Source organism: Oncorhynchus masou, chromosome 2 (assembly GCF_036934945.1).
Source record: "Oncorhynchus masou masou isolate Uvic2021 chromosome 2, UVic_Omas_1.1, whole genome shotgun sequence".
Lineage (NCBI taxonomy): Eukaryota > Metazoa > Chordata > Actinopteri > Salmoniformes > Salmonidae > Oncorhynchus > Oncorhynchus masou.
Genome location: NC_088213.1, coordinates 35,149,591 through 35,177,510, shown reverse-complemented (window position 1 = coordinate 35,177,510; position 27,920 = coordinate 35,149,591). Strand labels below are relative to the sequence as shown.

The following is a 27,920-nucleotide window of genomic DNA, read 5'->3' as shown; positions in this document are numbered from 1 at the left end:
CAGCTCCATACTACCTATCAGAAAGAGAACTGATATTGTATACTGGTTGTTGAGTTGGGATGTGTGGGTCCGTGGGTGGCTTTTGATGGTTTTATTGGATTCCTCATGTCTAATCATTGTTAGGTAGAATTATGGTCCAAGTCGGATATTAGGTACTATATTTATTGAAGAATATATACATCCTACAACTTAAAATGGCCAATTTGGGCGCAATCAATTATCTTTATTTCAACAAAATAATGTTTCAGGAATGATCATCTTATCTGTTTCGACCTACATAAATGATTTCAGAACAATCTGATATGATGGGTGTCATGGATTGCTGAAATGACCCTTCAGTTAGGTAAACTCTGTTTCTTAAGGGTAGCTTTAGTGTGGCTAAACTTCTTCTAGTGTGAAGTAATTGGTAGCTTGGTAAACTATATTTTCAGAGTAACTTCCCCTTCCCTATATCTTAAGGGATATTGTACATCTGCAAGTCAAGGAGTCCTTGCTCAATCCGTTTTGGACAACTCGTTAAAATACTGATAAGTGTAAGAAGGTTTTCCTTTATCAAAAACGATAAGATACTGTCCCAAACCAAGATCACACTTCCCCAGAGGTATTAGTTCTAAATCAGCCATGCCTGCTGAGTATGATAACCTTTTACAAATGGAATTAAGTGTCCTTTCTCTTCATCATAATGAAAATCTGCAAGGACAACAATTGGCCTAATTACAATCCATTTATCGAAATGGCTTTAGAGCTCTGGAAATAAATTTGAACAATTCCGATCATAGTGCAATTTGTCAAGAAGTGTGATCCCATGCACTCCTAATATTTTGGCTGAGATGACATCTTTCATGAAATACCAAACAGTGCTTTTGTAGCAAATGTCTGCCTGCGTTTCACTGTCTAGAGCGGACACAGCCATTAACCTCCTTCTCAAACCCATTAAATCAATCTGAGCAAAGCAGAGAACCCAAGGTTGAATAAAGAAATGCTGCGACTGCAATAAAGCCCAAATGGAACAAACCGTGTGTCCTCAAGACTGGAGAAGGTTATCACATCAGGTCGCTGTTATCATACAGTTAACAGCTTTCAGTGAGGTGCCTGAGGGACGGCCAGTCAGTGATGCTGGTCACATAGATAGAGGCTCTATAAGTAAATCTCCTATCGACCTGCTCAATCCGTTATCAAGCATGACAAATTCTGGGCCAAGTGTAAAATCCAGAGAGGGTAATTAGGGAGAACTGGATAGTGTATACCTGAGTGAGAGGACAGATAAAAAACTGTGACAAAAGCATTACCCTAGAGCCAAATCACATGTGGCTGGTGAGAAATAGCATATCAGATGAGACAACAAGGTACCATATGAGTGTGTGGTGGACAAGAATACACAAGCTGGAAGACTATTTCCCCAATGACATTGGTTTTCTATGAAGTACCACAGCTTTTTGTATGGAACACGTCAAGTGGTATTCTCCTAAAACATATAGGCCTACAATTACACTGAACCAAAGTATAAACGCAACATGTAAAGTGTCCCATGTTTCATGAGCTGAAATAAAAGATCCCAGAAATGTTCCATATGCACAAAAAGCTTATTTCTCTCAAATGTTGTGCACACAGTTGTTTACATCCCTGTTAGTGAGCATCCCTGTTAGTTTACATCCCTGTTAGTGAGCATTTATCCTTTGACAAGATAACCCATCCACCTGACAGGTGTGGAATATCAAGAAGCTGATTAAACAGCATGATCATTGCACAGGTATACCTTGTGCTGGGGAAAATAAAACGCCACTTTAAAAGGTGCAGTTTGGTCACACAACACAATGCCACAGATGTCTCAAGTTTTTAGGGAGTGTGCAATTGGCATGCTGACTGTTTCAGCATGATAATGCACGGCCCCATGAAGCAAGGATCTGCACACAATTCCTGGAAGATGACAATGTCCCAGTTCTTCCATGGCCTGCATACTCACCAGACATGTCCCCCATTGAGCATGTTAGGGATGCTCTGGATCGACAGCATCATCCAGTTCCCGCCAATATGCAGCAACTTCGCCATTGAAGAGGAGTGGGACAACATTACATAGGCCACAATCAACAGCCTGATCAACTCTATGTGAAGGAGATATGTCGTGCTGCACGAGGGAAATGGTGTCACACCAGATACTCACTGAATTTTCTGATCCAAGACCATTTTTTTATGGTATCTGTGACCAACAGATGCATATCTGTATTCCCAGTCATGTGAAATCCATTGATCAGGGCCTAATTTATTCCTTTCAATTGACTGATTTCATTATATGAACTGTAACTCAGTAACATCTTTGAAAATGTTGCATGTTGCGTTTATATTTTTGTTCAGTATACTACTACTACTACTAATAATAATAAATACATTTTAATATTGATTAATAATAACCCTTTTCTGTTTGCCAAAACCTACCAATGACGTGGATGTGGATTAAGGCAGCCTCCCGCACCTCTCTGATTCAGAGCGGTTGGATTAAATGCTGAAGACACATTTCAGTTGAATGCGCATTTCAGTTGAACTGACCAGGTATCCCCGTTTCCTCTTCCTTTCCCACTGCATAAAGAATGAGAATAAATTCATTTTGAACTTGTGATAAAAGTGTGCACTCTATTTCTCCAGCAGATGGGAGCGAGGTCTCTCGGATGGCGTGGGAGTTTGCTATCACCCTGCCTCCAGATGGTTCCATCTTTTCTTATCTAGAAGAATGGGTGCTGCCTCCATTCCCTTATCTGGGAATCCTTTCAATTGAATATTTACTGGGCCTATGTTGCTTTCTGCCTGTGTTAGCCCGACTGAACACACTATTCCTCTTGCTTGAGAAGACAGGCCGAAGAGTTCCCCCCCCCCCTCTCCTCATGTGCACATTCTCACTCTCCATCTCCCTAGTTAGGGAATGGGACAGTGATTGATTATGTGATTATGCCAGAAAAGAACGTAAGGTTAAGCTGGGAGCAGCACGGAGGTATTAATGAATGACCATACAGGGAATATGTTCAACAATAGAGAAAAGTATGGATTATGACAGGGGGGAATACCTCCTCCATCTTGTGTCAAGAATAGAATAGATGGAGTTAATCACTTTTTTCTCCCACACTCTTATTTCCTTCTTCACTTTGTACACCATGGATTGAGGCACACTCAAACAGCAATTGAAAGCGTCTTATTGCAATATAACTGGCTGGCTGGGGTCTATCTGCATGAACAAACCAGGGCACAGCTCCTCCCTGGTAAGTGTCTCGAAATGTCTTTGCAAAAAACACTTTTCTGAAATTCCTCCATGTTGGATTAATCAGTGCAGTTGAGGATGTAATTGCAGTGCTGAAGTCAAAGCTGTAAGTGCAGATAATGAAGAATGAATAAATGACTTCCAGAATTCAAAGTTTAAAAATTATGAGAATTGCAGCGACCATTGTGCCCCTGATATTTATGCTCAAAAATCGTAGAGGGCCACAATACAGAATTATGGGATTTTAGTTTGTTTTATATTGATGCAAGAGCTGCAAGGGTTCACGGAATTGGTATAGAACAAATTAATCTGTACCGCAAAATTCAATTTCTGATGTGCAAGCTGATGATTTGAATGAGAAAATTGACAATTGAGAAGAAAAAAAATATTTGGCCTAAATGGTGGTTTTAATTATTTGCCTGTCTTCTGAAGCTTTCTCAAAATTCTCAGAGAATCTCCAATTAAATTGTTAGTCCAGGACTAAATTAATCTGTGTCCGGGAAACAGCCTCTCACTCTGTTACATGGGTTATTGTAAAATTGTGAAAGCTGTCAATTTGGATATGTGATCTGGCTGTTGCTGCCCTCTGGTGGAGGTGAAATATTAGAGGCCTACATTTTGAGAGGACATCAGTAAATAAATAACAGTTCTATATGCTTCATGTTCAGGCCGTAAAGGGACTAGATGATGGAAAGACATGTTTGTTTTGGCACATTTTTTTAAATGGTTCTGTACATTTATTGATTGATAATCCTCAAGTTATCGCACTTAGTCTAATTTATAGGGCGGTACATTTTTTTAAATGGTTCTGTACATTTATTGATTGATGATCCTCAAGTTATCGCACGTAGTCTAATTTATAGGGCTTGTCATGCCAAATAATGTCCCCCCCTAAGCCACAATGGAATTCTACAAACTATTAGCTTCCGTTGGTATATCAACGGTGTGTTGACCTAATTATAAGAATTTTGGAGATCGTTACAGACTAAATTACTTTATTTTCATAATCGCTATGCAAACAAGGCTTATTTCCGCAACAATTTCGCTGTTTAATTAAACAAGTTTTGTTTAGCTAATAAAATGAAAACATTCATTTGAACTACTTTTGGGTACCTTGTTAACATTACAACATGAAATTCATGTCTTAAACGTTACTACGTTTCGGAAATGACAAAGAAAACGTGTCATCTGCTTGACACATGAAAGTACTTACGTTGCAGATCACGAAGTCAGCTAATTTCGACTCCATTCATATGCAAATCCGTTTGATTCATACACTGGCTTGTCTGGCTGTCATGTTTTATTTGAACCTGCACTTCCCCCTATCTACGCTGAAGTAATATCACTCTATTATGATCCTTTTTTCCCTTCCATCTATTGTATTGTCCTAGGATACAACAATGAATCATGTAGAACAAATAAATGCCATCAAAGGATACCTTACAGCTTACAATAATGAACACCTTGTGAAACAGCTGTGAAAACCAACCTGGCAATATTTAAAGATTTGAATACAAACTTTGATAGTTTTGGTACAGTTGTGTCATTCATTTATTTTCACAGATTTTCTGTACACTTACATGGCAATCGTAGACTAAAATACTGGTGTGTGGAATTCTGTCTGTCACTTGTTCTCAACAGGCAGCCAGTCTCAGAAGGGGGATTTGAAGAGGGAGACGGCAAAGTCCAGACACTGCTGCTCTCTTTGTTCTGTGTGTTTACAGTGCTAGTGTTTTTAGTTCATCTGTGTATCTCACATATTATGTGTCCAGTATGATAGAGCGAGGAAACGTTCTTAGCAGATAATGACAACAACAGTGTAGATGATGTAAAGAAAAGTTGGAGGATGGTTGGTAATGGAGGACATCAGGTGGCCCACATCTGGGTGTTGGGCAGAACCTCTAGCTGCTGGAGAACAGGAGCAGAGTTAAAAGGAAAAAGGTAGGAGACAGACGTAAACAAGCAAACACACAGGTTACACTTCACTGTGAGAAAATTTGATGGATTAGTGCAGTGTTAAAAAATAAATTAACAGCGGGTAATCATATTTACCTGGTCAAAAACCTCCACTTCCTTCTCAGTCCGTGCCTGAAGGTGGTCCTTGAAGGCGTTCTGATCTGGTTCGACAACTTCCCCCACTCCAGGTGGGGTTTCAGTGGTCTGAAAGATCGTTATACAAAAATAGCAATACAAAAACAACAACACGAAGTCAATCACAAATTTGAAATAATACAGTATATGCAATAATTGTATATACAATTGCATTGTTTACCTCAGTCAACAGCTGCGGCTCCCGTCTGCTGTTGTGTGCAAAGAGAATTACCTTCAGGCTGTTCTACCACCCTTCCTGGTATCAAGGGGCTTGCCCATGGCAGTCTTGAGGGTCTGGTTGGTCCATTTACCAAACCTGGAGGAGGGGGTAAGAAAGCGATATCTATTGACAATGTAAGATATTGAAATATGTCTGATTATGTACCATGGAAAAACAAATAGTAAATAAAACAAACCATTGGTGTCAGAACATAACCTATAACATCTGTACCTTGTTCCACCGTTCATGACCTCAGTCAGGAGACCGAAGTCATGACCTCAGGAGAACCGTGGGTGTTGAAGATAGTCCACCATCGCCTTGGAGGTGGCCTCGCTAATCTCGTCCTTGATGGGTATCATACAAAACAAAAATGTATTTTTGGTTCCAAGCACCATTTTTAATGGGTTACAGAAGGGAATTTAGAGTTAAGCACGTACTCTTCCTTTACTGACCTTAATGGGTATTGCCTCCACTGACTTGGTATTGTGATCGGTCACCGTCAGACACCAGCTGATTCCATTCCTGGATTTCGTGAAGGGTCTGATGAGGTCCACCCCTAACATTTAAAATGTTAGAGAGAAGATGACCTAATTCTTACCCATATCTGTCATACAGTGTGCAGATTTGTGTAATTGTAAGGATACTGACACACACATTCTATGATATTGAACTGCCAAATAAAGTAACCATTACAAAACAACTTATCAGGGCAAAAATTTAATTGGAACACTTACCGATCATGTGCCATGTTGAAACAACTTTGATGGGCTTCAACTCCGGTGCCAGTCTTTGCCTTCTCAAACTTCTGGCATGCTAGACAGGATACTGACCTTTAGGCAAAAAGGGATATATTGAAACATTGTGTGCTCTCTGATATGACCATTTTTAAAATGTTTTTGTATACAATCTACAATAACAATCTAAATGGACCAAAAAGAGACAATATAAAAAACTGTCAATGGCAATGTGAGAAAAGTATGGTAACTAGTCTGGCCCTAATTCAGTTTATTTTTTTCTCCATATCCTCTCCACACACACACACACACACACAGGCTGTGCTGACTCACAGAAAGAGTGGGTCATCGTCATTTTGGTCAGGGCTCTCTATGGCAGGTTCAGCAACTGAGGGAGCTGACCTAAATGAGTAAGCAGCTGATGTGCCAAAAAGCTGCAAAACATTATCAGGCAGCTGGTGCTCATAACAAGCCTCACCAGACAGTTTCAGTCCATATCGAATGTACAGGATAGAGTTAAGGGTCTGCAAGGACATCTGATTTCTAAGTTTGCTTTTTACCACACTCATCTGGCTGAATACTCTCTCGACTTCAGCATTCAAGTGTGGCAAGGGCAACACAGACACAGCAGCCATGGCAAGTTCTTGAAACGGGTTGATAACAGCTGCATTCCTGAACTTCCAAATCTCACTCCAGAAGCCCAGTGTGTTTTTGTCTCATTCCATTTACTAAGATGGATGGCACACCATTGCTGGACAATCTTGTCTATCTCTGCAGGGGAGGTTTTTTTTCTATTTCTCCAGGGCTCTTATTGTGCTTTAGAGTTTCCTCCACATTGAAAACTGACATGTACTGCAATGCTTCGATGTTGTCCGGCAGTCTCACCCTCAACTCATTAGTGAGGGAGATGGTGAAGGCTACTCGCCGCTTTTGGACATTGTTTTATCCTCAGGCGCAAGGTGGAGCTCAGCTGCTTTAGACTCAAAAAGGTAACCAAGGTAAGGTTTGGGACTGATGTATCCATCTATTGGCCCTTTGAGTACATCAACATTTGCCAGTGGATTCAGCACCCTGCTGCTCACAGACTTGATCAAGCTAACCAAGCTGTCAAGTTGCTTAAGAGGATCTACTAGCTCTCCCTCAAAAGCCTTGATGGCCAACTGTACCTCACCCAGCACTGACTTCAAAAAAGTCATATCCAATATGTTTTGAGGATCACTGTACATGGAGTATAAAACCTCAGCCATGTTGCAGTGTTTACTGGACTTGGTGACTGCGAAATGCAGCCTAAGCTCCTCCCACTGGTCCAAAATGTGTGAAACTGCAGGTTACAATGGAGAGCCAACGTGTGGCACACACCTTGGTTATCTGTAAAGGTTTCCCCCCATAGTTGGTGGTCTCATATATGGCCTTGTAGGCCTCCTTGCGCTTTGGAGACACTGAAAACCAGTTATAAGTCTCTTGTACCAAGTACTCCATACTACGGGGGATGGCGTCATTGGAAGCATGACTTACAGCAAGCTGCAGAGTGGTACACAGCGAATAAGAACCAGATATGAGGCCATACTCCTCCTCCAGCACTTTATGGACCCCATTGTTAATCCTCGTCATAACAGAGGCATTGTCAGTCCCTACCCCAGGAGTTTCTCTTTAAGACAACACTTCTCGAGGAAAGCCACAACAACACGGGCTATAGATTTAGCATCTCCTCCTTCCAACTCAACATCCCCAGAAATGTTGATACAATTGTCTGCTTGGTGTCACTAAAGTACCTTATCACAACCCCCAGGTACTTAGAAATACTTGCATCCGTGGACTCATCGAGGAGGAGGCTGAAATGCTGGTCACCCACATCTGCAACCAACTTTTTCAGAAAGTATGGTGCTAGAACACCATTAATCATTTATGTGCACTTTGTCTTGTGTATTTTGAAGTGGGTAGCAGCAGTGGAGTCTGAGAAAGCAGCTCTACATGCTTCTCCAATGTGATCACATGCTAGCATGGAACAGTGTTCAGTGATAGCTAACGTCATGGTGGCCTCAGCCTTTTTTGCAGAGTAATTTTTTTAACCATAAATGGCAGCTTGTTTTGGGTGGAACTGCAATAAGGCTTTGCCTTTATTTGAGTATGTTTTTGAGTTGTCATGTGTTTTTTTTTTTTTTTTACATACAAGTTTGGTGTAGAAATCAGCCTTAAAATACAGGCAGTATGCCCGTGTATCATCTCCAATAAACGGCTTCAACCAGCCTTTGAATTCAGGGTTTGATTCCCACTCCTTTCTGTATTTTTGAGTGTACAGTTTAGACTGAGACATGATGAGCTAGCCAGCTAGATGTTTAGAATATGTCACAGAGGCACGCACACAGTGGACAAGGTAAGTGACTGAGGCTGTGTGAGTCAAATGCAGTGATTTATTTTAGACAAAGAATATTTTACATTTACATCAGCCAGCGGCGGCTTCATTTGCAGTCTGGACTTGGAGGGGTGAACATCACCTGCTCTGACTGCAGCTGGGATGGACTGCTGTGTGAGGACTGGGCCACCTGTGAGTGCTTTGGGACAGGGTGGGGCCCACGGCAGCACCCACTGCTCGTTGAGAAGAGTAAGAACGATGCGTGCTTTCACGTCAGTCTTCAAAAGTCTCCAACAACAGCAGAAAAAGTCACTAGATTTGTTGCTAGTCGATTGTTTTGAAAATGTGTCGCTAGAGGGGTCTAAATACTCGCTAAATATAGCGACATGGTCGCTAAGTTGGCAACACTGAATATAACTAGAACTTCCCGCATCCTCCTACGAGGTCAAATAGAGCCAAGCAACCAGCATAATAACAGAGGCTTTGGTTCATTACATAATCCGGTCAGAATGTTGCAAGCTTGAACTCATCGAATCCTATTGTGACGTATGTAGGGGGGACACTATTTGGCATGACAGGCCCAAGCCCAATATTGGACTCTAACTTTACTCCTTAGTCCAAGGACCTTATATTACATATGATATGTTACAAATTAAAAATTGTTGTGGCTAACATTCGCTTGGTAGCTAACAGTAACCTTAGCTAGGCTAGGAGTTAGGGTTAGAGTTAAGGTTAGCTAATATGCTAAGTAGTTGCAAAGTTGCTAATTAGCTCAAATCCTAAACCCAAGTTACCTTTTGTCTCATGTAAACATACCAAACGTAACATATACTAATTAGAGTGTCCCGGATTTGATGTACTATTTTACCTCTAGTCAATGAGACCAGGCTGTCCGTTTACACACAGGTGTTCAGAGAGGCAGATAGCTAATTAGCAAAGGTCGTCCAATCTTTCTTCCCTGTGTCCGTACACAAGCGCAGTAACATGGACATATGGCCGTCTGGGAACACTAACACTATAAAAAGGTATGTATCAATTTAAACTTTGTTTTTCGAAAATTATTTCTCACTGATTGGAACGAGAGTTTGTATGCTTCCCAAACCATACTGCAAGCAATGCATTGTTTCAATGTTTTTATTTAACTAGGCAAGTCCTTTAACAAATTATTATTTACAATGACGGCCTACCCCTGCCAAACACTAACGACGCTGGAGCAATTGTGCGCCGCCCTACGGGACTCCCAATCACGGCCGGTTATGATACAGCCTGGAATTGAACCAGGGTCTATAGTGACGCCTCTAGCGCTGAGATGCAGAGCTTTAGATCGTTGCGCCACTCGGGAGTCCCATAGGGGTTTCCTTGTTAAAAAGAAAACTCCACCCAAAAACTATATTTTGGCATTTGTTTCATTAGTCCATTGTTGACAAGCCATGCAAGTTGGGACTCAACAATGGGCGAATTACACATACCAAAATAGTTTTGGATGGAATTTTACTTTAATGTTCAGACCGAGCTTCACAGCTCTTAACAAAACTCCCCCTTCCTTCATCCAATGATTTGTGTGTAATGTAATTTAACCAAGTCATGATCAAGGGCTAACAGGGCCCATGAACAATCTACCGGTTTTTGGCATGCCAACCATTTGTTCTATATGATAAGTAATGGGTTTTGAAGCGTACTGTAGTTTAAGGGGTGAAATGGTTATTCTGTCTGTTCAAGTTTTATTTGGTCTCTGTTCAGGCAGGCGGTGTGTCAACCTGGGCTGTTTCCCAAAAGCATCGTAGCCCTAAAATAATTTTTCGTCCACTTGGTTTCTATAGAATGAAGATAAGTGCTACGATGCTTTTGGCAAACCCAGCCTAGAGTTGCGTTCGAATGCCCCAATTATCAGTGGGTAATGTAGCCTAGCTAAAAAGAGAAGTGTTCCCCAGTTTATTTACTGCATTAGGCAGGTTAACACCACCATAGTAGTGTGTCATTATATGAATGCATTACCTTAAGGTATATGTGCATTGCAAGCATTTATTTCCAACTGGCAGTTGTTGATAGACCTTCAAGGTGAGGCTAACAGCCTACCTCACTCGCGCGGTTGTCTCCTAGCACGTAGTCCCTGCGGTTTTGCGCAGACGCAATTGCTTCCCTTTTCGATGTCCCTCTGAATCTGTTCCTTAGCACACGACACCGTTAGCCACTGATTCTCACCGGTCGGCAAGATGTTCAGAGCCGTTGTTCGACTTTCAACCTCTGGGGTACGGAGTTTAGCGCGGATACGACCATGTTACTCGGGTAAGACTGACGGCAAAGCCTAATAAATTGTCTATTTATTCATACAATTGTTTGCCTTTCGTGTTAGCCAGTTGTCCATCGCAAATAGCCAAAGCTAGCTAACGTTAGTCGTAAATGGTATGTAACGTTAAGGTAGTCTCACAAAACTCGACAATTTACACTATTAGGCTTATTCAATGCATTGCGGTACGTATATTAAGTCACAAATACTGTTAAATTGTGTATTGTGGTCCTACACATAGATGGTATTCGCTGTATGTAGCTAGCTTAAAGCTAAGTCAATGGGACTGTGCGTCAGGGTGACATTGATTTTCATTTGATCTAAAGTAACATTTATTGGTGCCCTTAGTGTAGTGTCATCACGTTCATAAATTTGTCATATCCAGTGTAAATGTATAGATTCCATGAGACAGCTAGTAAACTTTAGCATGTGTCCTTGTGATGACCCACGCTTCAGTTTGTCGAGGGAATCACAAGTGCACAACAATGCGCAGCAATTCTAGACCTTGCGGTCAAACCAGTGTATGGTCATGTCCTACACCATCGACTGCTCTTGAGATCTGTACACTCCGTTATGGCTAGATTTGTGCTGTGAAAATAAACTGAGTGTCTTGTCATTGACCTCTGGCCCAGTTAACCAGATTGCTGTAAATATACATTCCTTCCCTGCAAGCTAAGGGGATATTGCAATTATGCATTTATATGTCAAAGGTCAGTTTCCCCTAGAATAGATCTTAGTGTAGTACACAGGCAAAGTACTCAAAACATACTGGGCTGCAAAAATCGTATTTGAAATCAGCTGGTAGTGAGATGACATGTCTTGACAGAAAGTGTAGGTTATGGCTCACCTGCTTTTTCATGAGAATGGAAGGGTGTGGGTTTTTTTCAGTCAAGCATCTACGAATAGTCCTTGACCTATATAATCTAGAATTAGTTTATTTTCTATGTTGCAGCTCCTTTGGCCTCCCGATGCTACTCCCATGCCAAGGTGGAGACAGATGAGGAGTTCGATGCCCGTTGGGTCACTTATTTCAGCAAGCCAGACATTGATGCCTGGGAGCTAAAGAAAGGTGATCTTCTAAAGATTATTGAAAATAAGTTTGCACTTTTGCCGACCGGTCTGTCATTTTTTTCAGTCCTTGAGTTGGAGACTAACGGATAGCCGGAGAAAAAAAAGGCTAACAGTATGCTTGAATCCCATTTCACATCCCATAGGCATGAACACATTAATTGGCTACGACCTGGTACCTGAACCCAAAATCCTCGACTCAGCTCTTCGTGCTTGCCGAAGGTTGAATGACTTGGCCAGTGCCATCCGCATCCTCGAGGCAGTCAAGGTGAGCTACACAGCTTCCCCTACTGACTTCTAGTGAAGTCATATCTCAATAAAATAAACTATGTATTTTTGAAATTTTACAGTGCAGTCGAAGTGTTCAGACCCCTTGACTTTTCCCACATTGTAATGTTGACCTTATTCTAAAATGTATTAAATTATTTCCCCCCTCAATCTACACACAATAATGACAAAGCGAAAACAGGTTTAAAAGTTTCTGCAAATGTACTAATAAAACATACCTATTCAGACCCTTTGCTATGAGACTTGAAATTGAGCTCATGTTTCCAATGATCATCCTTGATGTTTCTATAACTTGATTGGAGTCCACCTGTGATAAATTCAATTGATTGGACATGATTTGGAAAAGCACACATACCGGCCTATATAAGGTCCCATAGTTGACAGTGCATGTCAAACCAAGCCATGAGGTCGAAGGAATTGTACTTGGCTTCGGGACAAGTCTCTGAATGTCCTTGAGTGGCCCAGCCACAGATCTGCAAAGAGGAATGGGAGAAACTCCCCAAATACAGGTGTGCCAAGAAGACTACCCAAGAAGACTCGAGGCTGTAATCACTGCCAAAGGTGTTTCAACAAAGTACTGAGTAAAGGGTCTGAATATTTATGTAAGTGTGTGTATATATACATATACACACACAGGTAAACCCAAACATTTGTAAAAACCTGTTTTTGCTTTGCCATTATGGGGTATTGCATGTAAATTAGGGGGGGGGGTCTTAGAATAAGACGAATGTAATTGGAAAAAAGTGTCAAGGGTTCCGAATATTTTCCGACTGCACTGTATTAGGATCCCCATTAGCTGTAGCAGCAGCTACTCTACCTAGAGTCCACACAACATGACACAATACAGAACATTAGTAGACAAGAACCGCTCAAGGACAGAACTACGTAAGTGTTGATATACTCGCTGCTTTTATATCGTGTCAAAAAAGAAAATCTCTTTACATTTCAATTTATGCCATTTGGTTAAAGGAGCTACATGTAGAATTTTTGCATTGTAATTTCTGAAAATGTCCATAATATACTGAACAAAAATATAAAATGCAACATTCTCTTTTGTGGGGGAGAACTCATTCTGATTAGGTGGGCCTATTGCAATTCACCTAGCTTCCACATGGGTGAGACATTCTACATGTTGCAGCACCTTTATCTTATTCAGTAGGTGTTTTTGTTCCAGATGGTTAAATTAGAAAAATGTACAGATGGCTGAGCATAAATTTAAATGACTTCCATTCAGACAAATCCACCATAAGCACATTTTTTAATATTCCAGTAGCTTTGAAAACTGGTTCCCCTGAAATATGCATACTATTGTCTTTTAGGGTTTGGGCTATTTCTTGTATAAGGGTGGAAGCAGACTTTAATCCTCACATGAGCCACCTAGCTGTACAAAAAGAACAGTCAAACTCCTTAATTAGTAGGTGTACCAATTCCTCACCCTTTCAACGTAGCCAACTATCTTGATACCTTTTATTTAATTAGACTAGCTGGAAGGTTCACAGCATAATCTATTTTTATGCTATACTGAATAAACGCAACATTTAACGAGTTACAGTTCATATAAGGAAATCAGTCAACTTAAAGTGAAATTAGGCCCTAATCTATGGATTTCACATGACTCGGCATGGGCACAATATGGGTGGGCATAGGCCCAGCAAATCAGACTTATTTTTTCATACAAAAGGGCTTTATTAGACAGAAATACTCATCAGGTGGCTGGTCTCAGACAACCCCACAGGTGAAGAAGCTAGATATGCAGGTCCTGGGCTGACGTGGTTGTGAGGCCGGTTGGACGTACTGCCAAATTCTCTGAAATGATGTTGGAGGCAGCTTATGGTAGAGAAATGAACATTTGAAAATAAGAGCCGCACACTCTAGGAGCTCAGATGCAAACATTTATTACCAACGTTTCGACAGCCAAGCTGTCTTCTTCAGGGTATGCAGTGGGGCAAAACAAGTATTTAGTCAGCCACAAATTGTGCAAGTTCTCCCACTTAAAAATATGAGGCCTGTAATTTATCATAGGTACACTTCAACTATGACAGACAAAATGAGAACACAAAATCCAGAAAATTACATTGTAGGATTTTTAATTAATTAATTTGCAAATTATGGTGGAAAATAAGTATTTGGTCAATAACAAAAGTTTCTCAATACTTTGTCATATACCCTTTGTTGGCAATGACAGAGGTCAAGGTTTTCACACACTGTTGCTGGTATTTTGGCCCATTCCTCCATGCAGATCTCCTCTAGAGCAGTGATGTTTTGGGGCTGTTGCTGGGCAACACAGACATTCAACTCCCTCCAAAGATGTTCTATGGGGTTGAGATCTGGAGACTGGCTAGGCCACTCTAGGACCTTGAAATGCTTCTTACGAAGCCACTCCTTCATTGCCCGGGCGGTGTGTTTGGGATCATTGTCATGCTGAAAGACCCAGCCACGTTTCATCTTCAATGCCCTTGCTGATGGAAGGTTTTCTTCACTCAAAATCTCATGATACATGGCCCCATTCATTCTTTCCTTTACACGGATCAGTCGTCCTGGTCCCTTTGCAGAAAAACAGCCCCAAAGCATTGTTTCCACCCCATGCTTCACAGTAGGTATGGTGTTCTTTGGATGAAACTCATTCAATAGCATTCTTTGTCCTCCAAACACGACGAGTTGAGTTTGGTTTCATCTGACCATATGACATTCTCCCAATCTTCTTCTGGATCATCCAAATGCTCTCTAGCAAACTTCAGACGTGCCTGGACATGTACTGGCTTAAACAGGGGGACACGTCTGGCACTGCCGGATTTGAGTCCCTGGCTGCGTAGTGTTACTGATGGTAGGCTTTGTTACTTTGGTCCCAGCTCTCTGCAGGTCACTCACTAGGTCCCCCCGTGTGGTTCTGGGATTTTTGCTCACCGTTTTTGTGATCATTTTGACCCCACGGGTGAGATCTTGCGTGGAGCCCCAGATCGAGGGAGATTATCAGTGGTCTTGTATGTCTTCCATTTCCTAATAATTGCTCCCACAGTTGATTTCTTCAAACCAAGCTGCTTACCTATTGCAGATTCAGTCTTCCCAGCCTGGTGCAGGTCTACAATTTTGTTTCTGGTGTCCTTTGACAGCTCTTTGGTCTTGGCCATTGTGGAGTTTGGAGTGTGACTGTTTGAGGTTGTGGACAGGTGTCTTTTATACTGATAACAAGTTCAAACAGGTGCCATTAATACAGGTAACGAGTGGAGGACAGAGGAGCCTCTTAAAGAAGTTACAGGTATGTGAGAGCCAGAAATCTTGCTTGTTTGTAGATGACCAAATACTTATTTTCCACCATAATTTGCAAATAAATTCATTAAAAATCCTACAATGTGATTTTCTGGATTTTGTGTTCTCATTTTGTCTGTCATAGTTGAAGTGTACCTATAAAAAATTACAGGCCTCATCTTTTTAAGTGGGAGAACTTGCACAATTGGTAGCTGACTAAATACTTTTTTGCCCCACTGTATATAGAGAAATTAACATTACATTTTCTGGCAACAGCTCTGGTTGACATTCCTGCATTCAGCATGCCAATATCATGCTCCCTCAACTTGAGACATCAGTGGCATTGTGTTGTGACAAAACTGCACATTTGAGTGGCCTTTTGGCCCCAGCACAAGATGCACCTGTGTAACGATCATGCTGTTTAATCAGGTTCTTGATATGCCACAACTGTCCGGTGGATGGATTATCTTGGCAAAGGAGAAATGCTCACTAACAAAATGTAAACATTTGAGAAAAATACACTCTGTGCATATGGAACATTTCTGGGATCTTATTTCAGCTCATGGGACTAACACTTCTTCAGTGTTTATTTTTGTTCTGTATATGTCACTTTTTTGTGAAATTGGGTTTAACATGTAAAATAATTTTGATTTAATTTCCTTTGAATTTATTCACATATTTGTATTTTAGGAAACGTATAGAATAGTACACAATATTCAACCTGTATGCCTTTTTTGTAATATTCCCTATGGTGAACTTCATCCTCTCTCTGTTACAGGACAAATCTGGCCCCCACAAAGATATCTACCCATACCTGATTCAAGAACTGCAGCCCACTCTGATTGAGCTGGGTATCTCCACACCTGAGGATCTGGGCATGGACAAATTATAGACATCCTCTGGGTTAGTGCTTACACATTGAAAAGTGAATGCTCTGGGCCCAGTTTCTCAAAAGTATCTCGAGGCTAAGTTCATTGTTACAACCTTTGTAGGAGCATTGTTAAATCTCTGAGCCATGTCCCAAAACCTTTGTTCCTAAAGTTGCACTTAAATGCATGTAATTTACCAACTGCCCAGACCATTTGTAGAACAGCAAAGTGCATCGTTAAATATGTTATACAGATCCCCACTAAACATAGAATCAAGATGTTTCAGTCTGTGACCCCATAACTTCACAACGAAGTTGAATACAAATAAAGTTGCCAATGTCTCTGCAAATATTAAACAAGCAAAGGATGATGACTGCATTAAAAGACAAATAGCCTATCCAAAGTATAGGCTACATAGGCCTATATTTAAATTAGTTCTGTTTATCCAATTGAGTTTTTTTGTGCATTATAGGGTAAGCTGCCTCAATATTAGCAGCCATAGGTGATAATCTCTAGGAGCTGATACAGCGTCAGTATTGTGGAATAATTCTAATGTTAAAGGTGCAATGTGCAGAAAAATCGCTCCGCCATTTCCTGGTTGCTAAAATTCTAGTTTGTCTAATTTCAGTTGGATAAAACAAGCAGTCATTGTGTAGAGAATCATTGTACTGCTCGGAAATAAATAACTTTTCCATATCAATGTGAAGCTGGTGTAAAAAACCAAGACACTAACACTAAACTTGAGAACTGGAAGCATAGATATAGCGCACATAACAGATCTACCGCATCTTAGGCTTGCTTTCAATGAGTGACATCTATAACCCATTTCTATGTGAACTTGGTCTGGTTGCCCAGAAAGTTACATACTGCAGCTTTAAGGTAAGATGTCAATGGAGAAAGCTGGCCTGAGAGCAGCGCTGTCTTTCTTTTGATCCTATCAGTATTGACACATGCCTCAACGACACGATAAGTGAATGTTCTCTCTGCATGGTCTTTTGGGAGCGCATGTTGCATGTTCGGGCCCTTCACAGTTCTCTTGATTTTTAAATCAACTAATTAAATGTTTCCTTTTCATTTCCCCTCAGGTCATCTGGTGGCCAACGAGATGAACCACTTCTCTTCAAGTCTCTGCCTTGTCCTGGTGTCTGTGTGATGTTGATTTAATCCACTCTCCTGTTGTGTACAAAATTATGGATTTAATAAAGCAATATCTATTGACGCTGCTGTCTCAATGGTAAGCTTGATTTACTGGCAGTAAACCCATTAATTCAAAAGGTGTCAATGTTCAATTTCCAAACAAACTGTTGCTCAATTAAATCAATTATGGGCTTTTCAGACCACTGACATATACAAAATCTTATGTTTACATGAACATATGGCAGACCCAAACATTTAACCTAACTAGTAGTATGTACTTTGATGCATCTCATAGCACTGCTGGGTCGAAACTGATGTAAGATGGTAGTTCAAGAAAGTTGAGGACAAAGGGATTAATTCCAACAATGGGTTTGGTCAGCATTCACTTTGATTCAATGCAGAGGGGTCTTGTAATTCTTGTCAGGTTTTGCACAAGCTCTCAAACCCTTCTTTCCGTAGTGTAGGGTGTTCAGCGATTAACTTCGCCCTCGGCTGGCTGTTAAACGTCAATGATTGCTTGTGGACCGGTTTTCGAAATATGGCCCTTCTCTCATTTTAGCGAGAAATAATCTTAAAACACTAACATCAACTAGCAGATTTGCAAATAGCCATATGTTGCGTGCTTCCTCCGTTAATGTTACACATGCTAGATTGCTAATTAGCACTGGTGGTCGTCTTCCTGAAGTTCTGTGATACGGCCGTTTGGGAACACTAACCCTATGTAATTTAACATTTTGTTTTCTCAAAATTATTTAACACTTATGAATGAACATACGTTACTTATTTCCAAAACTTTACCGCAAGCGATCAGTGTTAACGTTAAGAGCAAGTGTCGGGGCTCTTAACAAAATGGTCCCGTGGAAGAAGTTACCTTCAACTGGAACACTTATCTCCCTCACTAGCTTTAAGCACCAACTGTCAGAGCAGCTCACAGATTACTGTACATAGCCCACCTATATTTTAGCCCAAACAACTACCTCTTTCCCTACTGTATTTATTTTATTTATTTATTTTGCTCCTTTGCACCCCATTATTTGTATTTCTACTTTGCACATTCTTCCATTGCAAATTTACCATTCCAGTGTTTTACTTGCTATATTGTATTTACTTTGCCACCATGGCCTTTTTGCCTTTACCTCCCTTATCTCACCTCATTTGCTCACATCATATATAGACTTGTTTATACTGTTTTATTGACTGTATGTTTGTTTTACTCCATGTGTAACTCTGTGTCGTATGTGTCTAACTGCTTAGCTTTATCCTGGTCAGGTCGCAATTGTAAATGAGAACTTGTTCTCAACTTGCCTACCTGGTTAAATAAAGGTGAAAAAATAAAAAATAAATAGATGCTAGCCAAATTGTAATTTTGCACTAGACCTGTTAGGTGGCCCCTTTTGTTGAATATTGCAATAATCAGACAGAATTTGATATTGGTAATACTATCACCAGAAAGTTTGTTACCTGTTTGCTACCACTGAAGTTCTCCCACCATGGGGTAGGGATGAAGGAAGGACGGTGAAAGTAGTCCAAGGCTTCTGTTGACAGGAAGCGGAAGTGGTCTTTAGACTAGCTAGCAGGAGGAAAAGGTAGCAGCGCTAAGACATCCTTTCATGGATGGTTGGAAATACAGTCAACATGCCTGTTTTAGCGTATAAAGCGTGAACATTCCCACCAACATGAACAACATTATGGAGGAACAGGAGAGGGTTACTCTCCTTGCTGCTGTGCCCGAATCCAAAGTTTTGACGCCGGTAACTATGTTTTGGCTAGCTAGCTAACCAATAACACGCAATCTGATTTCTGGCAATTTATCAAATGACAGCCAATCTTGCTACCATTCTCTCAGCGTATAACGTTACTTGGTTTATTATTTACACTTTACTGCTAACGTTAGAAAAGTTTGTAAGTTAACCATGTTAGTTACAGATTGTACACCAGATATTGAGAACGTCATTTAAATCTGTCATTTAGAAGACGCTCTTAACCATAATTGCTCTGGACAGGTGCATTGCTCAAGGGCACATCGACATCTTTTCCACCTAGTCACCTCGGGCATTCGAACCAGCGACCTTTTTGTTACTGGCCCAACGCTCTTATCAGCTTGGCTACTTGCCCTATCCAGCAACTTGTTTAGGTTCACTGACAAATATTAAAAAGAGGGTATGTTCAACTGCGTAGAATACACACCAATATGTTTTTTTTATATTTCAAAACATCTTGTATAAATAATCTTAACTATTCTGTTAACCCGTTACACTCGTGGGAATATGCCTATATTGCAACCGAGGTAAACCAGATTCAGGTTGGATATTCGTTGTAGTTTTCCTTCCCTCCACCAACAGCAGTTAGCAGTCAACATAGTGACAAATCTAATTTTCAAATTTCAATAGCTCTTTAACCATTACTCAAAACTTTAAAAACTGGTTCGAGCTAACCCGATGCCAGACACACATTGCACACGCTTTTTTATTTTTTTACATCTTGCACTATTTAATATATATATATATTTTTTTTTTCAATAGCTCCTTGGTCATTTGACCAAGTGACTTCAAACAAGGTTCAAAATGTACACTCAGCAGACCTACATATTGCACACACTTTAGTTTGCCCATTTTCATCTCACATGTTTTTACATTAGTTTTTCAAACTTCAATAGCTCAATAGTAATGTGACACACTGACCGCAAACTTCTTGTCCACGGACTGGCGGAGACTGGTGCCACGAGGCATCCAGTGCGGTAATGGGACCGGTCCCGGAGAAACTGGCGGGATCCCTGGTGAGAGTTCTCTTTCTTTTTTGTGAAGGGCAGAGCGCCTGGAATGCGTTCGCCCCGGGAGAGGGACCCAAGCCCTGGAAAGCGTTGTGGTTTCGGTGGCGTCTGGTGAGCTCTCCCTGGCCCTTGAAAATCTGGGGGTGAGGGTGTAAATCTCACGCCGGGCCGTACCCATATCCACAGAAGATCTCAAAGGTCAACAGCCTCTGGCATGTTATAACAATGTAGGTAAGGAAAGTTGGCAAAAAAGATCCGTAATTTTCGGGTAAGGATTGGCTCTTAGGGCTGGGTCGGTCGGGCTGGGGTGCGAAGCGGGGCTGGGCTCGAGCCGCGGCTGGGGGAGCAGTTGCTCTGTCGCCCTTTTTTAGTTTATTTTTTTATTCCACTTTTAGTTAACCAGGTAGGCCAGTTGAGAACAAGTTCTCATTTACAAATGCGACCTGGCCAAGATAAAGCAAAGCAGTGCGATTAAAAACAACAACACAGAGTTACACATAAACAAGCATACAGTCAATGACACAATAGAAAAATCTATGTACAGTGACTGCAAATGTAGAAGATTAGGGAGGCCCTCCTCTCGCCATCATTGGAAGTTAGTTGTGCGGCCCATCTCATGGTTTCTCGTGCGTGGTCTCGCAAGGGGCTGTATGTGGGTGTTCATCCGGGTGGTGTCCGTTGGCCGGCCGAAGGCGGACCGGTGGGGAGGTTAGGTCCAGCGGTTGGCGGTGGCAACTCTGGACACGATCCGGGACCTTCTCGCCAGCTATGGCGCTTGCCGGCCCCATACATTGTAGGTGGGAAGGTCTCCTCTACACTCACTAGACTTGAGGCGGAAACTAAACCCATTGGCCCTGCAGTGATAGGGCATTGCATGTATCTGGCTCATGCCCTACGAAGTGGGGAAAGGTATCTCCAGCTTGTCTGGGGAGGGAGGCCTACATTTGATGTGGGTAGTACCATCCACGGCCATTGATTTGCTGCGCAACAATAAAACGGATGGAAGAAGCTTAGGTTCCCACTGGTGACGGATCACTGAATGTCAACTTGATGAAATTCAAAGGAGCGTACCCAAATGTCGCAGTCAAATCACCCGTGGAGTGACTGTGACCCCCTCATGTCAAAGTGAGGAATATCGATGAAGCGCTGGTAAAGGTGGTCGATGGTGCCGCTAGATACTGCAAGGGTTATTTGGTTCTCAAGCCTATAAGTATTGCGCTGGCACTTGATGTCGATTGGGTGTAAAAACTCTGTTAAAGTCCGCAGAAGGTTAGTAGCGGCAACTGATGTCCAGTTTGTAAGATAGAAAAGGATGATACCACTGGGTTTTACTCGAATGGATGTCAATTTGATGATATCTGACCGTAGCATGCTAGCCTTCGCGGTCGCTCTCAATCCACCTTCAGGGTGGCTGTGACCACCTCATGTCAAAGTGAGGAAATTCGATGAAGCAGGTACAAAAGGTGGGACATAATTGATATTCTCTTGAGGTAGACAAATGCATTGTCATCTAATTAGTGACGCGCATTAATGTAGGAACAAGATTCCCACTGTCCCTACCTACTGTCTAGCGAAACCACAGTCAAGGGAACGGGCTTGATGGAATCAGTGGGGAAAGAAGACCATGTTGAGCTTGACTCGAGTCTGGCACTGTGAAGAGACATGAGAGGTGTTTGCCGCCGGTGAAATACCACTACTTTTTCCACTTACTTGGGGAGGTGAGCCCTGGGTGCTCGCGCCGGGTGCGACCCGCTCCAGGACCAGTGGCAGGTGGGGAGTTTGACTGGGGCGGTACACCTGTCAAACGGTAACGCAGGTGAGCTTAGTGAGGGCAAAAGCTCGCTTGATCTTGATTTTCAGTATGAAAAGTGAGACCTCACGATCCTTCTGAATTTTTGGCTTTTAAGCAGGTGTCAGAAGTTACCACAGCGACAACTGGCTTGTGGCGGCCAAGCGTTCATAGCAATGTCGCTTTTTGATCTTTCGATGTCGGCTCTTCCTATCATTGTGAAGCAGAATTCACCAAGCGTTGGATTGTTCACCCACTATTAGGGAACATGAGCAGGGTTTGGACCATCGTGAGACAGTTTAGTTTTACCCTACTGATGATATGTTGTTGAATAGTAATCCTGCTCAATACGAGAGGAACCGCAGGTTCAGACATTTGGCGTACGTGCTTGGCTGAGGAGCCAATGGTGACTGATTATGACTGAACACCTCTAAGTCAGAATCCCCCCTAAACGTAACGATACCGTAGCGCTGCAGATCTTCGGTTGTGCCGGGTTAGCCTTACTCTTTTGACAGGTGAGTAGAGCCGTTCGTCACGAGGTTGGGGTGCGGCCGGATAAGTTGCTGCCCCTCTCCTGATGCGCACCGCATGTTTGTGGAGAACCTGGTACTAAATCACTCGTAGACGACCTGATTCTGGGTCAGAGTTTCATATGTAGCAGAGCAGCTCACTTACTGCGATCTATTGATAGTCAGCCCTCGATCCAAGCTTTTGTCGGGGACCATCCTCCTCCTTTACTTACCAGTTACCAGGTGCACAGAGAAGGGCCAGAGGCCAGACAGAGTGTGAGAGAGAACAGGCAGGTGGGTAGAAGGCATAAGACATTGACATTGGGCTCTGGATAGGTAGGGGGCTAGGTGGTGGTCGCCCATCTGCCAGGCCCGTCTTCTGGTGGGATTGTCAGTCAGGTTGGGACTCGCTGTAGAAGTCAAAAGGTCACCAGGTGCACGATGAGGCCTCCCCCAAGGCGGGGGGCACTCAGAGTCCAAGCAGGGACGGCCCGGACTCTGGCTGGGGGCATCACTCAGAATGTGGAGGTTGGGTTGGGGACTTAAAAGTGGGCAGATTCCAAGCGTTATTATGAGCAGTCCTCCACTCAGCAGCCTCCATTGCTATATGGAAATGGCTAAATTGAAATGTTTCTTGCAGAAGAAATATGAAAAGCACAGCTAGGGTAGCAATTGAAACGGAAGAGTTTCACAAAGTTAATGACACGACTGATTCCAAACAGAACACTGGTAATTTTATGATATAACCAAATATTTTGGGTGTCCTTTACAAACCGCCAGCATAGATTTGAAGTAACCTGTATTTGATAACACTTTTTATGGTCTTGATTCGGGTGTGACCAGTTGCAGGTGATTCGTTTAAATTTTGAAAATGCTCAGTTATTAAAATAAATGTTTTTCTCCATGAAGTAATCCAACCATGTTTATGCCACCATCTTGTCAATTTAAAACCTTCTCTCATTGAGCGACACTGGTGAGTCCCGTGATGACATGCAGCACTTTGGGAAGTGTCATGATCATGATGGCACTCACCTGTGACGCACAATGTGAGAAGATTTTAAATAGACAAAACGGTGGCTTAAACATTACATTTACATTACATTTAAGTCATTTAGCAGACGCTCTTATCCAGAGCGACTTACAAATTGGTGAATTCACCTTCTGACATCAGTGGAACAGCCACTTTACAATAGTACATCTAAATCATTTAAGGGGGGGGGGGGGAGAACCTGGTACTAAATCACTCGTAGACGACCTGATTCTGGGTCAGAGTTTCATATGTAGCAGAGCAGCTCACTTACTGCGATCTATTGATAGTCAGCCCTCGATCCATGCTTTTGTCGGGGACCATCCTCCTCCTTTACTTACCAGTTACCAGGTGCACAGAGAAGGGCCAGAGGCCAGACATAGAGTGTGAGAGAGAACAGGCAGGTGGGTAGAAGGTTGACTTCTACAGCGAGTCCCAACCTGACTGACAATCCCACCAGAAGACGGGCCTGGCAGATGGGCGACCACCACCTAGCCCCCTACCTATCCAGAGCCCAATGTCAATGTCTTATGCCTTCTACCCACCTGCCTACCTGCCTGTTCTCTCTCACACTCTATGTCTGGCCTCTGGCCCTTCTCTGTTGGATTACTTCATGGAGCAAAACATTTATAATTTTTTAAAATCATTTTCTAATTTGGTGGCAATATACTTGGCTAGTTATCTTTTTGAGTCAAATGAGAGGCTAATGGTAGGGCTAATTTGTAGTTGTGTAGCAGCATTAGGGCAAGGCTGTTTTCTGTAGTTGTCTTCCAGGGATCCTCTATTTGTAACAGAATCCGCCATGACATTTCATACGTTCCTGATTTTCACATGTCAAGGGTCCGGGCAATGGCAGCAGCTCAAGACCAAGGGCTACAGATGGGGTCATCAGACCTTTGGAGAAGAGGGGACCCTACATCATGTCCAAAGCCCCAGCCATTCACATGAAACTACGTAAGCACATCCCTGGCCCTAGATTGACACAATTCCTGTTTAAAGCCTTGTGATGATTCAGTGTTTCAGTGTCATGTTTTTATTTAAAGTGTTCTTCTGCATGTGACTGAATCCTGGCTTTAGAGAAACACCGTGAGATGGCCCGTAAAGCAATGAAGAAAAAAGGCCTTACCTCAGGGGGTCCAGTGATGCAACAGCCCAGGCAAGGAGGAAAGAGGTAAGAAATGTATGTTTGTAGGTGTGTATCATTGGATGCCTACAAACATGGAATTTGAGGTATTCGAGTTGTTACAATTCACGTTTCTCTTGTTCCTCTTGTAGAAGTGTGAAGTTCAACAAAGGCTATGCCGCTTTGAGTCAGCACGCTGAAGAGACACTGGTAGCATTGGATTCAGACAGGTAAAGGACTACACACATATGGCGCCGAATGTTGATCTGCCAATCGTTCGGCGTGCTGGGATTTAGGGACCACACCCTGGTGGATGTCTGACAGTGTGCAAATTATGGCCTCTGTTCAGAGGTGCTAAGTACTCTCTCTGGCAAACACTATTGGCAAGGCACTACTGACTGCAGACAGGGTCTTTAGAGATTGTTTTTTATTTAACCAGGCAAGTCAGAAAAAATTCTTATTAACAATGACGGCCAAACCCGGACGACGCTGGGCCAATTGTGTGCCGCCCAATGGGAATCCCAATCACAGTTGGATGTGATTCAGTCTGGAATCGAACCAGGGTCTGTGGTGATGCCTCTCCACTCAGATGCAGTACCTTAGACCGCTGTGCCACTCTGGAGCCCGTATAGGGCTGGAATTCATTCCAAGTGCGCCTGGTCAGCAATGCACATTTTAAAAGGCAATTTTCCCACGTTTGCATAGACCACATTTATGGTAAACGCTGCAAATGTTGACTCAATCGTAAATGACCTTTAAGTGGCACATTGTCCAAATCTGAGATCAGATTGAATCCCAGCCTAAGAGATTTCCTAATGACATTATCTTGTCTTGACCTTGCAGTGATGATGAGCTAGATGTCGAGCAGTATTCCTCGGGATATTCTTCAGCTGAGGTGAGTGTGCCCAGTGTGAAAGAGTGTATACTATACTCAGACCATGCTTCTACATAGAAAGGCTTGTTCGTTGAGCAGCAGTGCTCTCTATCGGGAACAGGGTTCAGTTTTTATATAAAATAGTTGCCCTTATAGTCAACTGCACATCTATTCATATTTAAACAAGATTCAATACAAGTATATACAATGTAAAAAAGAAAATCTGAAATCCACCTACAATTTATATTCTCCTCACACATTTTTCTTACACCTCCTGTCCACATACCTTTTTTGAATTGTCATTCCACGGCTGACCTGTTGACCTCTCTGCAGGTGCACCCAGACCTGAGCAGGCAGCTGCTGCAGGATGGATACCGGCTGGATGAGATCCCTGACGACGAGGACCTGGACCTTATTCCCCCTAAAGCCATGGGTTCCTCAGCCTGCTGCTGCGCTGAGGCCCCGTCGTGCTCTGTGCAGTGAGGATGGCACTTAGTGCTGTGACCTGACTGACCCTGCAGCTCTGTGTTTAAAGACTGGACCTCTGTTACCTTGACCTTAGCCACTGTTTAAGTCAAGGAAGGCCTCCCGTTACCCAAACCCTACCACTGTCTAAGCATGGAACCCCCCTAACACTTTAAACGCCTAGCCACTGTTTATGCAGTGTTCTCTACACCCTAACTAACCTTAAGCATAGACTGAAGTCATCCTAAGCCTTAGCCACTGTCCAACCAGGGCTCTCTGTCACCCCAAAGGTTGACCTCTGTGTTATTTTGGATCTAGATGAAATGCTAACCATGCTGCAGCCCCTCTGAATAGACAGGTGCAGGGTGATTCATCTCTGGACATGCACTATACTCATTCACCTGATGGAGAAGGTCACTGTCTTGTTGTCCTCTTTGGCATATCTCTCCCAGGTCTATTTAAACATAGAAAATTGATATGCATACAGCAAATGTCCTAGAGCGGTTTGAACGCTAAAGTTTTTCCGCAAGCTTGTCTTGCTCCAATTCCCTTTCAAAGTAAGCCCTTTGAAAACAAACCTGAACATTCCCTAACTTTAGATATATTGATTGGCATTTTTAATACATCTTCCTAAAATTCCCTGTTTCTGTTGCAAATCCTTGGTATTAATCTTGGGTCTAACCTCAAACCCTTGTCTGTGGCTTTGACGCTACATGGTTTACTTGTATGTGAATTAATGCTTTAAATTTATATAGGGAAACTAGCACTTACTCATGTCAGGCTGCCTTTCAATGCTTTTTCCACAAAAAAGTTATATGTTAAAGGGTTACAAAATGGCACTGTTTTTACTGTAATGTTACAGCAATGAGAACTGGTCAGTCTTGTCCTGTGTGTTAGAGGTAACATTACATCCCATGGTGTCACTGAGGTACACCACTACCTCCTGACAATGCTGTACACAATAACCTACTTGATCCTCTGCCTACTACATATAGTAGTTACTGGATACTCACAGGGACATGCATACGATAGGCGATCTGAACAGACAAGTCACCTACCTGTTGTTACATTTTGATCACTCACTCGCATGTCACTCAGCAAATTGTAAATTTACACACTCGTATGTTAGTATTTTGGTATCTTCTGATTTTTAAAGCAAGCAGTACATTGTCAGTACACTAAACATTTTGAAGAATTCTGTCTGTGTTGTCAGGCATTAGAATGGGTGACTCTCATCACTCGAGCCCTTACATGAGTGGCTAAAGATAAGTGTGTTTGCTAGTTGCTGTTTATCAGTGCAGACTTAATGTGGAAGTGTGTGTCAGTCTGGCGGTGTTTACATTAGCGACCCAATTCTGATATTTTTTTCACTAATTGGTCTTTTGACCAATCACATCAGCTTTGAAAAAGAGCTGCGGTGGAAAGTTCTGGCATGATTGGTCCAAAGACCAATTTAGCAGAAAGAATATCAGAATTGGGCTGCCTGTTTAAACGCAGCCATTGAGCGCTTGACCTGTGTGCTAGATAGATAAATATTGCACTCAACACCAACTGGTGCAGTCAGTACACTGCACTCGCCTGTACTATGCAACTAATGGGACAATCTTCTTCTGTATCCTAGTTAAAACAATATACCAAATTTTACTGAGTGCTAAATTGTTTTTTTTTTAACTTGAGTTATGTATAGGAAACTATTTTTATTGGATTATAAAGATTGTTTTGCTATATTCAATATAATTAATATGCACACCTCCTGCTGTAATTTTCTTCTGGTTTGCTGGAGGGGATGTTGGACCATTGAAAGTTATTTTCACAGAATTCAG

General features: G+C 42.2%; 2 protein-coding genes and 1 long non-coding RNA gene across 5 annotated transcripts; 2 read left to right on the top strand and 1 right to left on the bottom strand.

Annotated features, from left to right (window-relative positions):
- Nucleotides 1-4,790: 4,790 nt before the first annotated feature.
- On the bottom strand, nucleotides 4,791-10,758 carry LOC135504015 (uncharacterized). Of its 3 annotated transcripts, XR_010450055.1 has the most exons (7): nucleotides 10,641-10,758; nucleotides 6,293-6,388; nucleotides 6,011-6,114; nucleotides 5,790-5,902; nucleotides 5,520-5,654; nucleotides 5,300-5,407; nucleotides 4,791-5,155 (listed from the first exon to the last, which is right to left on the bottom strand). It is a non-coding gene; the product is annotated as an uncharacterized LOC135504015 (long non-coding RNA). The 3 variants fall into 3 exon arrangements; XR_010450050.1 differs by having other exon boundaries at nucleotides 5,300-5,654; XR_010450054.1 differs by having other exon boundaries at nucleotides 4,791-5,152; nucleotides 5,300-5,654.
- Nucleotides 10,755-17,622, top strand: LOC135503994 (cytochrome c oxidase subunit 5A, mitochondrial-like). Its single transcript, XM_064922227.1, has 5 exons — nucleotides 10,755-10,931; nucleotides 11,885-12,001; nucleotides 12,147-12,268; nucleotides 16,313-16,437; nucleotides 17,489-17,622. The coding sequence occupies exons 1-4, from the start codon at nucleotides 10,859-10,861 to the stop codon at nucleotides 16,424-16,426; spliced, it is 426 nt and encodes a 141-aa protein (XP_064778299.1). The 5' UTR covers nucleotides 10,755-10,858; the 3' UTR covers nucleotides 16,427-16,437; nucleotides 17,489-17,622.
- Nucleotides 17,623-19,094: 1,472 nt separating this feature from the next.
- Nucleotides 19,095-27,848, top strand: LOC135503983 (protein FAM219B-like). The gene is made up of 6 exons (XM_064922201.1): nucleotides 19,095-19,291; nucleotides 24,475-24,589; nucleotides 24,713-24,806; nucleotides 24,911-24,988; nucleotides 25,602-25,653; nucleotides 25,966-27,848. Exons 1-6 carry the CDS (start codon nucleotides 19,217-19,219, stop codon nucleotides 26,113-26,115), a joined length of 564 nt encoding a protein of 187 aa, XP_064778273.1. The 5' UTR covers nucleotides 19,095-19,216; the 3' UTR covers nucleotides 26,116-27,848.
- Nucleotides 27,849-27,920: the final 72 nt, after the last annotated feature.

Excerpts from the sequence above, each read along its gene's own strand:
- LOC135503994 (XM_064922227.1), top strand. The coding sequence starts at position 10,859 with ATGTTCAGAGCCGTTGTTCGACTTTCAACCTCTGGGGTACGGAGTTTA. Across the intron at positions 10,932-11,884 it reads GATACGACCATGTTACTCGG|CTCCTTTGGCCTCCCGATGC; the intron begins GTAAGACTGACG and ends TCTATGTTGCAG. Across the intron at positions 12,269-16,312 it reads GCATCCTCGAGGCAGTCAAG|GACAAATCTGGCCCCCACAA; the intron begins GTGAGCTACACA and ends TCTCTGTTACAG.
- LOC135503983 (XM_064922201.1), top strand. The coding sequence starts at position 19,217 with ATGAACAACATTATGGAGGAACAGGAGAGGGTTACTCTCCTTGCTGCT. Across the intron at positions 19,292-24,474 it reads AATCCAAAGTTTTGACGCCG|GGTCCGGGCAATGGCAGCAG; the intron begins GTAACTATGTTT and ends TCACATGTCAAG. Across the intron at positions 24,807-24,910 it reads CCCAGGCAAGGAGGAAAGAG|AAGTGTGAAGTTCAACAAAG; the intron begins GTAAGAAATGTA and ends TTCCTCTTGTAG.